The 12,409-nt window shown below is 41.4% G+C and overlaps 1 protein-coding gene across 4 annotated transcripts in view; it reads right to left on the bottom strand.

The window, feature by feature from the left end:
• LOC124011003 (teneurin-3-like) overlaps positions 1-12,409 on the bottom strand; it is a 193,861-nt gene that overhangs the window by 44,372 nt on the left and 137,080 nt on the right. For all 4 annotated transcript variants that reach the window (XM_046323892.1, XM_046323893.1, XM_046323894.1 and 1 more), the window contains exons 9-12: positions 8,580-8,681; positions 8,029-8,223; positions 6,277-6,477; positions 1,598-1,783 (exon numbers count right to left, since the gene is read on the bottom strand). In XM_046323892.1, coding sequence (XP_046179848.1) covers positions 1,598-1,783; positions 6,277-6,477; positions 8,029-8,223; positions 8,580-8,681 — 684 coding nt within the window. The remainder of the gene's footprint in view (positions 1-1,597; positions 1,784-6,276; positions 6,478-8,028; positions 8,224-8,579; positions 8,682-12,409) is intronic.

Below are 12,409 nucleotides of genomic sequence, written 5' to 3'. Positions count from 1 at the left end.
AGCATGTCAGTGAATTCCCAGGAACACTTGAATGAAAAGAAACACGTTGGTAGTAAACATCAAAAGGAAGTAAAAAAAAAAAAAAAACGAATGGAAAGTAAAGCAAGAGCGGTGCCTAAGCCTCCCAGATTAAAAACAGGATCGCAATGTGTCTGACAATAGCTCGTCCGGGGAAGCGGTCTATTCCAGCCCCTTCGTCAGAGTCTCGCCATGTAATGTGATTAAAGGTGCTTTGTGCGAATAGAAGTTATTCAGAAAGCCTTGGGGGGAAAAAAGGAACAAGCTACTAGTTCCCGGCAAGAATGCCTGCCTATTCATCCCGGGCGCATCTAACGGCTAGGAATTGGTTTCCTGATGGGGGTCTTAAACAGGAAGATGTTGAAAGGGATGGGATCTTAGTTCTCATTGAGGAGGCAGAGATTAATAACATCAGGAATGCGACCCCTCCAATCACCCACGGCCCAATCTCATCTCACTCTCTCCTCGTTTCTAAGCACCAGTCAGCTTCATTCTCTGGATGGGATAACTGCTGACGAAAGTCTTGTTCATATGTAATTAGGGTTCAAGAGTTTGAAGAGTCGCGGGGCGGGGTCTTTGTTTCAACGAGCGGATGATGTTACCGAGTGGGTTTGGGTGACACAGGGTGGAGCGGTACATGATGCGCCACGTCAACAGTTTAACTGTCACCTTTTTGACAGGAGCAGCGTGTCCAGGAAGTTGAGGTCACAGGTGAAGGGGAAGCAACCTCACAGTGCTCATTATCTCGATTAATGCACAGCGAAGCTGTCATCTCGAAGACGGGCTATTCCAGTGAGACAAAGCTGAATAAGACCATAGTCCTGGCTGGCCCTCATTTCCCTTAATACCTGCCCTTACTGTATAAGAGGTAGGATTCGATATGTAGATCGAAGAGCATGCCAAATGCATTGCCATTGGGAAAGAGAAAAATGGGGATGTCAGGTGTCAAGGATAGTGAGAGTGAAATGGAATGGGACAGAGGGTTAGCGGTACCAGGGACAGGATCAGTTCCATGGCAATTCATGAATCGAATTGAAGTTCAATAGGGAAATTCCATACTCAATAAGTTCAATAGGGAAATTCCATACTCAATAAGTTCAATAGGGAAATTCCATACTCAATAAGTTCAATAGGGAAATTCCATACTCAATAAGTTCAATAGGGAAATTCCATACTCAATAAGTTCAATAGGGAAATTCCATACTCAATTCAGCCAGCAGAGGAATTGACCCCATCTCTGTACAATACTATTCACGTGGTAAATATATTTTGCGGACATAGTCAAACCAGTATGTTATGCAATAAATATAGCTTTAGAAAATGCTTACTTTATACTTCTTTATTACATAATGCAAAATTGGACTGAGAGGAGCCAAATTCCCACCAAGCTCATCAACTTTGAATACTGCATTCAAGATACTATTGGAATAAACTCTTGGGCATATTCAGGAGGATATTTAATCGTTACATTACTGCCTCTTTATACTGGTTCTCTACTGAGTGTGGGTGGAGGATAACTGCTAATTTGCATTGGGTAATTTACCAGTTATGAATGGCTTTCCATGTCAGTACGACTTACCAATAGTGCAGTGCTCTCCTGTCCAGCCCTGGTGACAGTCACATTTGCCCTCTCGGCAGACGCCATGATCTGTACAGCGTTGGTGACAGTCCCTCTGGTTGCACTCTGAGCCTGCCGATCCTTCCTCACAGTGACACGTCCCACTGACACATGCTCCGTGGGGGCTGCAGTCCACCGTGCACATCTCTGACACACACGCAACCAAAAATAAGAGTCGTCCATCATACACTGGACAGACTGGTTCTATAGTTATGTACAGTAATTTATAGTTCTTTCGACCAGAGTAAATTGAACGTGATTCCTTTTTTTTATGCTCTTTTCTCTCTACGCGTATTCTGACTTTAAACTTAAGTATGAGAATAGCATGCTATTCCCCTTCCTATTCTTTTGGGGGTGGAGATCAAATCAGTTCTACAGATAGAATTAAGTAAATGTCAGAATATGGTCTTTCTTTAAGCGCGATGAATAAGGCCGAGGAGCCTGTCGGTTCCAAATGGCACAACATCTACTTTCCTTTTTTATTTTTATTTTTTACAAATTGATAAGAGCTAGGTCAATGAGTAAGTTGTTTGAATAAGGGGATTTTAAATAGACCAGTCAAAGGGCAGCAAACTGAAGCATATCAACATATCACCTTTTCCACAGTTAAGTTCATCAAACGCCGGCATTATAAGCGGCAGGGATGGAATTTGGAGAACCAAGCTATATGCTTCTATAGCAATGTGCTACAGTATAGCACTAAACCTACCGAGTTGATTTATGATTTCTGTAATGTTTTAATTATATCCCCAGACATTTCACTGTACTTTTTTCAATTTGTCTTGTGTTAAACATTTGCCACTATCGGTAGCCACTGTCAGTTATACCCACACACATGTATAACGTCACTTTAGTGTTAGTTTCCTAACATTTTGCATCATTCCATTATATTGTTAGTTTATCTTTCTTTCCGCTGTCACATTCGTGTGGTTGTTCTGAAGATCACTAGCAATAGTGGATCATATTAGGCTACGGTATTACAAGTTGTGCAATAATTTGGGATCATTATTGAACTGACCATACGTAGCAGTTTAAACCTGGAGTCTGGAGCACAGTTCACGACAACTAGACCATTGTCATCACACTTCCATGATTAGTGAGGAATATTAGTGTAGATTTATAGATTTATAGAGATAATATTCAAGCCCAATTACACACTTCCAATATTTAATGGATTGAATATGGCAACTTGCAGGATGAATCAAACTACTGTATTTTTTATTTACCAATTTATTTCCTGCATAAAGGCTTCCCAAACATTTTTATTTATTATTCATAAATACTTTCCTAACCCTAAATAATATTCAATACCAGAGTATTTTTTTAAATCTTTATATCGCTTTATTTTTATTTTGTTTAATTAATTTTAGCCCTTTTTTCTCCCCAATTCATGGTATCCAATTGTTAGTAGCTACTATCTTGTCTCATCGCTGCAACTGTCACGCCTTGGTCATTGTATTTTGTGTTTCCGTTATATGTTTGGTCAGGCCAGGGTGTGACATGGGTTTATGTTGTTGTATTTTGTAATGGGGTTTTGTATTATTGGGATTGCGGCTGATTAGGGGTGTTGTATGGGCTTGGCTGCCTGAGGCGCTTCTCAATCAGAGTCAGGTGATTCTCGTTGTCTCTGATTGGGAACCGTATTTAGGTAGCCGGGTTTTGCTTTGTATTTTGTGGGTGATTGTTCCTGTCTTTGTGTAGTTGTTCACCAGACAGGCTGTATTTGATTTCATTCCATTTGTTGTTTTTGTATTGAGTTATTTCATGTATCGTTCCGTTTTCATTCATTAAAGATCATGAGTAACAAACACGCTGCATTTCGATCCGACTCTCTTCAACAGACGAACGCCGTTACAGCAACTCCCGTACGGGCTCAGGAGAAGGTTGAAAGTCATGCGTCCTCTGATACACAATCCAACCAAGCCGCACTGCTTCTTAACACAGCGCACATCCAACCCAGGAGCCAGCCACACCAATGTGTCAGAGGAAACACCATGCAACCTTGGTTAGCATGCACTGCACCTGGCCCGCCACAGGAGTCGCTGGTGCGTGATGAGACAAGGATATCCCTACCGGTCAAACCCTCCCGAACCCAGAAGACGCTAGGCCAATTGTGCGTCGCCCCACAGACCTCCTGGTCGCAGCTGGCTGCGACAGAGCCTGGGTGTGAACCCAGAGTCTCTGGTGGCACAGCTGGCACTGCAGTACAGCACCCTTAACCACTGTGCCACCCGGTAGGCCCTGCTTTATTTAAATGCATACAGTCTGAATCGGGCCCATTTGTGAATAATCCCTTCTTTGTGGTTCCATTTCTGCAGTCACTGTTTTATGATTCAGCTGTGGCTGTGTAACTAATCTTTACATATTGATAGAATAAAGAAGTGCAAAGCCTGCGCTTTGCTGTTCAGATGTGAACAACACATTTTCCTGAGCCCCCCTACCCCAAAAAATATCAAATGCGTTTTGTCTGTTGTTGCTTCATTTTCATTTATTTAACTGGCAGAGCAGACTAAACAAGGCTTAACAAGGCAGAGCAGACTAAACAAGGCTTAACAAGGCAGAGCAGACTAAACAAGGTTACCATAATTTTTGAAAGACTACCCCATCTCTGTTCCCCACACATACAATTGCTTTTAAGGTTCCTCAATCGCGTAGTGAATTTCAAGCACAGATTCAGCCAAAAAGATCAGGGAGGTATTTAAATGCCTTGCAAAGAGGGGCACCTATTGGTAGATGTGTAAAAATAAACAAAAGCAGAGGCTGAATATGCCTTTGAGCATGGTGAAGTTATTAATTAAGCTTTGGATGGCGTATCAATACACCCAGTCACTACAAAGATACAGGCGCCCTTCCTAATTCAGTTGCCGGAAAGGACTGTTCAGTGATTTGACCATGAGGCCAATTGTGATTTTAAAACAGTTACAGAGTTTAATGGTTGTGATATACATTTTTTGGGCGATGGGATCAACAACATTGTAGTTACTCCACAGTTACTCTGTCATAGTTGAAGTGTACCTATGATGAAAATTACAGGCCTCTCTCATCTTTTTAGGTGGGAGAACTGCACAATTGGTGGCTGACTAAATACTTTTTTGCCCCACTGTACACTGCAGTTGCTTACCAAGATAATAATAATAATAATATATGCCATTTAGCAGACGCTTTTATCCAAAGCGACTTACAGTCATGTGTGCATACATTCTACGTATGGGTGATCCCGGGAATCGAACCCACAATTGAACATTCCTGTATGGTCTAGTTAAAGTTTTTACTTAAATCAACTTGAAACTATGGCAAGACTTGAAAATGGCTTTCTAGGAATGATCAGCAACTTGACAGAGCTTGAAGAATTTAAAAAAGAATAATGGGTAAATATTGCACAATCCAGGTGTGCAGAGTTCTTAGAGACTTACCCAAAGACACTAACCGCTATTAGTTTTTTGAATGTTACAGAAATGTTTTATAAACTGACATTAAAATATTTTGTGTCGGAAGGCACTGTACAACATTTAAATGTTTTACTGTTGTTCGCTTACAAGCAAAACCATCTCTCCCACTCTCATTTGCACTTTTTTAAAGATATTAGTTTAATCTCCCTCTGATTGGAGTTTTCTTCGATTGAGAGACCTTGGTGGGTCTCTAATTAATGCTTAGACGACACTTCAGAATATTAACCATGCCTCTGGAGGGGGGAGCATTCGATTACAAAGCCACCCCCCCCCTCAAAAAAAAGAATCCATATAATCTATTTTTCATTAGCACAAATGTGTTTATCTGCTTTTAGCACGCCCCTGTCTCTGGCGTGATGTCGGAGTCGGTGGTCGATCTATGGCACACCGCTTGTTAATTAAAGTTCATTTAATTGGAGTCGAACTGCTGAGATAATTAAGAGAGAAACATCGATTACTAACCAAGTGGGCAAATAAGAGTTTGGACTTCTGCTTAAGCTAAAATGGCTCCCTTCAAATGTATATATAAATTTTTTACATTGACCAGCAATGGATGTTTCACATTGTGAAAGAGGGACTCTGTGTCCTGATATATTCTATAGCTTTTTTTCCAGTATAACAAATGGCTTTACTTTGAATGTTGTCTGAAAGTGAATAAATTGAGACAAAACATCCAGTTTCTCTAAACACCCTTTCCTATTTCCTCCCAGCAGTCCAGGTTCTCGACTCATCCATCAATTCAGTCTTACAGTAAACCCTCTTATGCAAAAACCTTTTGGATTTCAATCGCACAATCAAGTTAATGTGTTGCTTAATTAATCTTACCTCTTACCTGGATTGTTAAAAACCCAATAGGTTCGAATTTGATGGTACTCAATTAGGGTCGCCAACTGTGGACTGCAGATGCAGGGACTAATTCTGCACTGTGAATTAAACTGAACTAAATGACCCCATTCTAGAGAAAGACATTGAACTTGAATCACCTGGTCCTTTAAGCAAAGGAACCGATTAATAAAACCAAAGCACAGCCCTCAAACTGGAAAAGTACCTACAAATAAATTGTTTAAAATGTTCCTCATATTAATGAGGATCATCATCCTTTTCCTCAATGGAGGAGCCTCCTCTACATCACACATACAAAACACAAAGCCAGACAGCTAAACCTAATGAAGAGTAAGAGAGTTGTCTGACCTACAGAGCAGTCGGAGCCTGTCCAGTTAGCCTCACAGATGCATGTTCCCGTCTCGGTGTGGAAAGTTCCGTGGCTGGAGCACTGTTCAGGACACGTGCTTCTCAGGATCGCACAGTCCATTCCGCCCCAGCCCGGGTTACAGTGGCATTCACCGTGGTGGCAGGCTCCGTGGCCCGAGCAGGTCGGGTCCAGACAGTCCACTAGGGAAAGGAAAGGAGATGGATCCGGTACTGTGTATGGGCTGATTTTTGTATTGAATTTTTTTAAACTAGACAAGTCAGTTAAGAACAAATTCTTATTTAAAATGACAGCCTACTGGGGAACAGTGGGTTAAATGCCTTGTTCATGGGAAGAACAAAGTTTTCTACCTTGTCAGTTCTGGGATTCGATCCAGCAACCTTTCAGTTACTGGCCTAACCACTAGTCCTTGGTTGCAACACTCACTACAGAGATCCAAACTGCCTCTGGATGCAACATCAGCACAATAACTATTTGTCGGGAGCTTCATGAAATGGGTTTCCATGGCTTGACAGTCACACACAAGCATAAGATCACCATACGCAATGCCAAGCGTTGGCTGGAGTGGTTAAAGCTCACTGCCATTGCACTCTGGAGCAGTGGAAATGCGTTGTCTGGAGTGATGAATCCCTCTTCACCATCTGGCATTCCGACGGACTAATCTGGGTTTGGTGGATGCCAGGAGAACGCTTCCTCACCCAATGCATAGTGCCAACAGTTTGGTCTGGAGCTGTTGTTCATGGTTCAGGCTAGGACCCTGAGTTCCAGTGAAGCGAAATCTTAATGCTACAGCATACAATGACATTCTAGACGATTATGTGCTTCCAACTTTGTAGCAACAGTTTGGGGAAGTTCCTGTTTCAGCATGACCCCATGCACAAAGAAAGGTTCATACAATGCTCTGGATAAGAGCGTCTGCTAAATGACTTAAATGTAAATGTAATACAGAAATGTTTGTCGAGATCGGTTTGGAAGAACTTTACTGGCCTGCACCTCAACCTCTTCGGACACCTTTGAATTGGAACGCCGACTGCGAGCCAGGCCTAATCGCCCAACATCAGTGCTTGTCCTCACTAATGCTCGTGGCTGAATGGAATCAAGTCCTCGCAGCAATGTTCCAACATCTACTGGAAAGCCTTCGCAGAAGAATGGAGGCTGTTATAGCAGCAAAGGGGGGACCAATGTAGTCTATATTGATCTCAGCGACTCATTGAGAATAATTTGGTGCTTATCAAATAAGGCAAGATAGTTAGTTCCACAATAGCACTTGTGTCCTTTCTCTCGAAATTCACTTCACAATGAGCGCAAAAAAAGATTTAATTACTCCCGCTACTAAATAACATCTTACACGTCGGGTCACTGAGCTGCAGATGTAAATCTGACAAGTAAATTGCCTCTATGTCTGATTATGGATCAATTAAGTTAAAACTAATTGAACAGGCGGAGAAAGGATGGAGGAAAAAGCAAAAGGTACTTGCGACAAAAATGAGAAATGGACTCTCACAGGTTTTGTGTACTGGAGTGCACTGAACCAATCACATTGGATGGACAATTCAGAATCAATTCCAATCCATAGCTGTTGTACCTAAATGGTTAGAGGGATCTAATGCATGCAAAGTATCAATGGGGAACACAATGAATTATCTGCTTGGTGAAGTTGAAAAGAGCAATTGTTTCAGCTGTCAATGTCGCTGGGAAATCAAACGGCGACACTATATATCCTTGTGGTGTACCTTGGTGACAGTTGCTTCCCTTGTGGCCGGCATTGCACACGCAGTTACCCATCACGCAGATCCCATGACCGCCACATTGGGGTTCCACACACTGAGTAGCAGGCACATCACACTCTGTGCCCTTCCATCCACTGTAGCATTGACAGCGCCCCCTTGTGTACTGGCCGTTGCCACTGCATAGAATGGGACAGGCAGCTGTGGTGGAAAGTAACAAGGTTATTAAAAAGTATATATGACAATTTCATGTAAAGTATATTAGTCAATTCTGTAGCTATAGTGTTGATACAACCATCAAATCAACACATCTATCATTATCTGGCCACGCTACAATGGCCATGAGTACAACACTTTCTCTCCAAAGATTGTATCTGAAACATTAGCCCTAACCCTGACCTTTAGCCTAAACCTAACCCTACATTAAGAACAAATATCACATGCAGACGGTAATCAATTCTGAACATTATAGCCCATATTTGTCCTTTGAATCGTGGCCATTTATTGATTGTGATATCATAACATGGATTAGGAATGTGACAAGAGAACATATATACCTCTTGAGCAGTATGGTCCACTGAACCTTGGGAAACAGTGACATGAGCCCGACACACATTCACCGTTTCCATAACAGTTGTGTGAGCACTCCATAACTGACTCTGTTGGGACAGACATTTTTTTGTTCTAGAATTACACCAGCCATGACTGAGAAAATCATACCTCTAAAATGTATCCGACACATTTTTATTAAATCATCCAATATCAACACAATGGATTCTTGGATTGGATTTCTTATCACTACTATGTTGTCACATACTACGCCATCTTATACGGCTACTGTACACCACAATTCCACTCAGTCAATGTTATACATGTACGGCAGTGGAGGTTGCTGAGGAGAGGACGGCTCATGATAATGGCCAGAATGGAGTGAATGAAATGGTATCAAACATGGTTTTCACATGTTTGATTCACTCCATTCCAGTCGTTCTGGGGCGGCAGCGTAGCCTAGTGGTTAGAGCGTTGGACTAGTAACTGGAAGGTTGCCAGTTCAAACCCCTGAGCCAACAAGCAGTTAACCCACCCCTGAACAGGCAGTTTACCCACTGTTACTAGGCCGTCATTGAAAATAAGAATTTGTTCTTAACTGACTTGCCTGGTTAAATAAACATTCTACTCTGTTTCAGCCATTATCATCAGCCTCTGTTGATGTATATATAGCTAGATACAGTTGACATATACTTAGGTTGGAGTCATTAAAACTCATTCCTCAACTACTCCACACATTTCTTGTTAACAATTATAGTTTTGGCAAGTCGGTTAGGACATCAACTTTGTGCATGACACAAGTCATTTTTCCCAAAATTGTTTACAGACAGATTATTTCACTTATAATTCACTGTAGCAGTTCCAGTGGGTCAGAAGTTTACATACACTAAGTTGACTGTGCCTTTAAAAAGCTGGGAAAATTCCAGAAAATTATGTCATGGCTTTAGAAGCTTCTGATAGGCTAATTGACATAATTTGAGTCAATTGCAGGTGTACCTGTGGATGTATTTCAAGGCCTACCTTCAAACTCAGTGCCTCTTGCTTGACATCATGGGAAAATCCAAAGAAATCAGCCAACACTTCAGAAAAAAATGCAGACCTCCACAAGTCTGGTTCATCCTTGGGAGCAATTTCCAAATGCCTGAAGGTACCACGTTCATCTGTACAAACAATAGTACGCAAGTATAAACACCATGGGACCACGCTCAAGTCGTACCGCTCAGGAAGGAGAAGCGTTCTGTCTCCCAGAGGTGAACATACACTTTGGTGCGAAAAGTGCACATCAATCCCAGAACAACAGCAAAGGACCTTGTGAAGATGCTGGAGGAAACAGGCACAAAAGTATGTATATTCACAGTAAAACGAGGCCTATATCGACATAACCCGAAAGGCCGCTCAGCAAGGAAGAAGCCACTGCTTCAAAACTGCCATATAAAAGCCAGACTACGGTTTGCAACTGCACATGGGGAAAAAGATCATACTTTTTGGAGAAATGTCCTCTGGTCTGATGAAACAAACATAGGACTGTTTGGCCATAATGACCCTCGTTATGTTTGGAGAAAAAAGGGGGAGGCTTGCAAGCCGAAGAACACCATCCCAACAGTGAAGCATGGGGGTGGCAGCATCATGTTGTGGGGGTGCTTTGCTGCAGGAAGGGCTGGTGCACTTCACAAAATAGATGGCATCATGAGTAGAGAAAATTATGTGGATATATATTGAAGCAACATCTCAAGACATTAGTCAGGAAGTTAAAGTTTGGTCCCAAATGGGTCTTCCAAATGGACAGAGAGGGGAGGGGTCAAGCTTGTCTTCATATATCAACATATCTTTTAAATCAATTATCTCTTGGCTCCACAATGTCTGTGTGCCAGTCACTGTGTCTCTGTGATCTTGTCAAGGAGGGGTGTATTTGACATATGCCTGTTGATATGAGGATTTGTTTTATGGTCCTGAGAGCGAGATGAGAACATAGTTTAGGAGACAAAGCTGAACGATAATTTATAGCAAATGCTGTCTGGCTATCTGTGTCTTTGCTATAAAGGATCTCAGTTGCAATGTGTAAGGACTCTCAGAGAATTAATTTATAGACACTGGATTGATCTGAGAGTCACAGGGTTGTGATGGAGCTCATATAATTAAATATGGACTTTATGATATCTCTGACTTGTGTGTGGTTTGCTCTCATGATTTGGTAAATACAGGACATTTCCATGACAGTATGTAAACTTCCGACTTCAACTGTATAAGTGAAATAACCTGTCTGTAAATTCATTATTTTCATTATTCCTTGACACATTTTCTTTCTCCTTTGGTAAAATCTTACTTGAATGACTGATCATGCCCAGAACAGCAGCGTAATCTCTGAACTCTTTACAAGTAAATCCTTTCAGTTAATTGGGCATATCCACTGGCACATCTTGTATTCGTTCAAAAGACCAGCACTCGTAAAGGGATCTCCCTCTAGGCTGGGGGCTCGTTTAGATTGCCATCGTAACACAAACGTTTCGTTTTTATTGCTTTTGAAGACTTGTATTGGATGTTCACTACCAGGATGTCAGTTTCAACCAGGGGTTGGAACTGGTTTCAGGGAACAGAACCGAAAAACGGAAAAGAATGACATTAAAAAACGATTTCAGAACAGGAATCAGAACCGGGAACGAACATGATCTATACAGTTCCGGAACATAACCGCTATTTTAAAAGCATGGGAACCGGTTAATAACGTATATTACTTTCCATATCTTTTTTTACAGTCCCACAAAAAATGTAACAAAGAGCCTATGCAAAGCCCTCTGTCATTTAGCAACATATTCCAGTTTCTGCATGCCAGCTGAACATCTTTTCCAGTGTGTGTGTGTGTGTAGGCTACCTGCCCCACCGAAATTAGGGAGAGATTTTTTAATTAGAGAATAGATTCATCTCAGGGCACAAGTCTCCCCTTCTCCAAACATTATGTATTAATCAGAATCCCTAGCCAGTCATTGTTGTTCAATCTAATTATTTTCTGTAGACAAAGGCGATGTGGTTGTTTTTGTCTCTCGACTTGGTGTTGTTTAGTAGACCTACTTTGTCTGTCCGTATAATTATTTAGTTGTTGACGACGTCTTGTGATCTAAGCTCATGCTTCTTGACATTATTTATTCTTGCCCAGGCATGTTTACCGAGCGACAGATCATTCAAAAATAAAATTACAAATGTAGATAGCTTATTTGGATTGCACAAATGTTGCAGGATAAGTGTCGGGAGAGAAAAGTTGTGCTTATCTCGAAAGTGAAACAATATTTGGGGCAAGCGAACTGGCCTAACATGGCGGCAGTAGTAATCAGCCATGCATTAGGGTTTTTATTAGCCTATTTCATTGATAAGTAAATAGCCCTCATGTGCATTTTCATCTGTCGGGGTATTTACCTTTGAACAATGTGTGTGAATGAGTGAAGGAATATAACGATGCGCTCTGAGATGCGATCTGAGTAATAGCGCAGTGATGCGCACTCCAGTTATAGGCTTTAAGGGCACTTAAGGCGCACTTCCGTGTCTCCAATCACAAGTAAATCCAATTAGGAGTATCAAGTGTGATAAAATGGATATAATTACCAGTGGTGTATAGAACTTAGGTCAAAATACTTTAAAAGTACTACTTGAGTTTTTTTTTTGTAGGTATCTGTACTTTACTATTTATATTTTGGACTACTTTTACTTCATACATTTTCCCTGACACCCAAAAGTACAAAAGTACAATATTTAAGAAGACGGGAAAATGGTTCAATTCCCTCACTTGTCAAGAGAACATCCCTGGTCAAATAATGCTTGTCATAACAAGATGCCCAGCGTTTCAAGT

Source organism: Oncorhynchus gorbuscha, linkage group LG23 (assembly GCF_021184085.1).
Source record: "Oncorhynchus gorbuscha isolate QuinsamMale2020 ecotype Even-year linkage group LG23, OgorEven_v1.0, whole genome shotgun sequence".
Taxonomy (NCBI): domain Eukaryota; kingdom Metazoa; phylum Chordata; class Actinopteri; order Salmoniformes; family Salmonidae; genus Oncorhynchus; species Oncorhynchus gorbuscha.
This window is presented reverse-complemented; position numbering and strand designations above follow the sequence as displayed.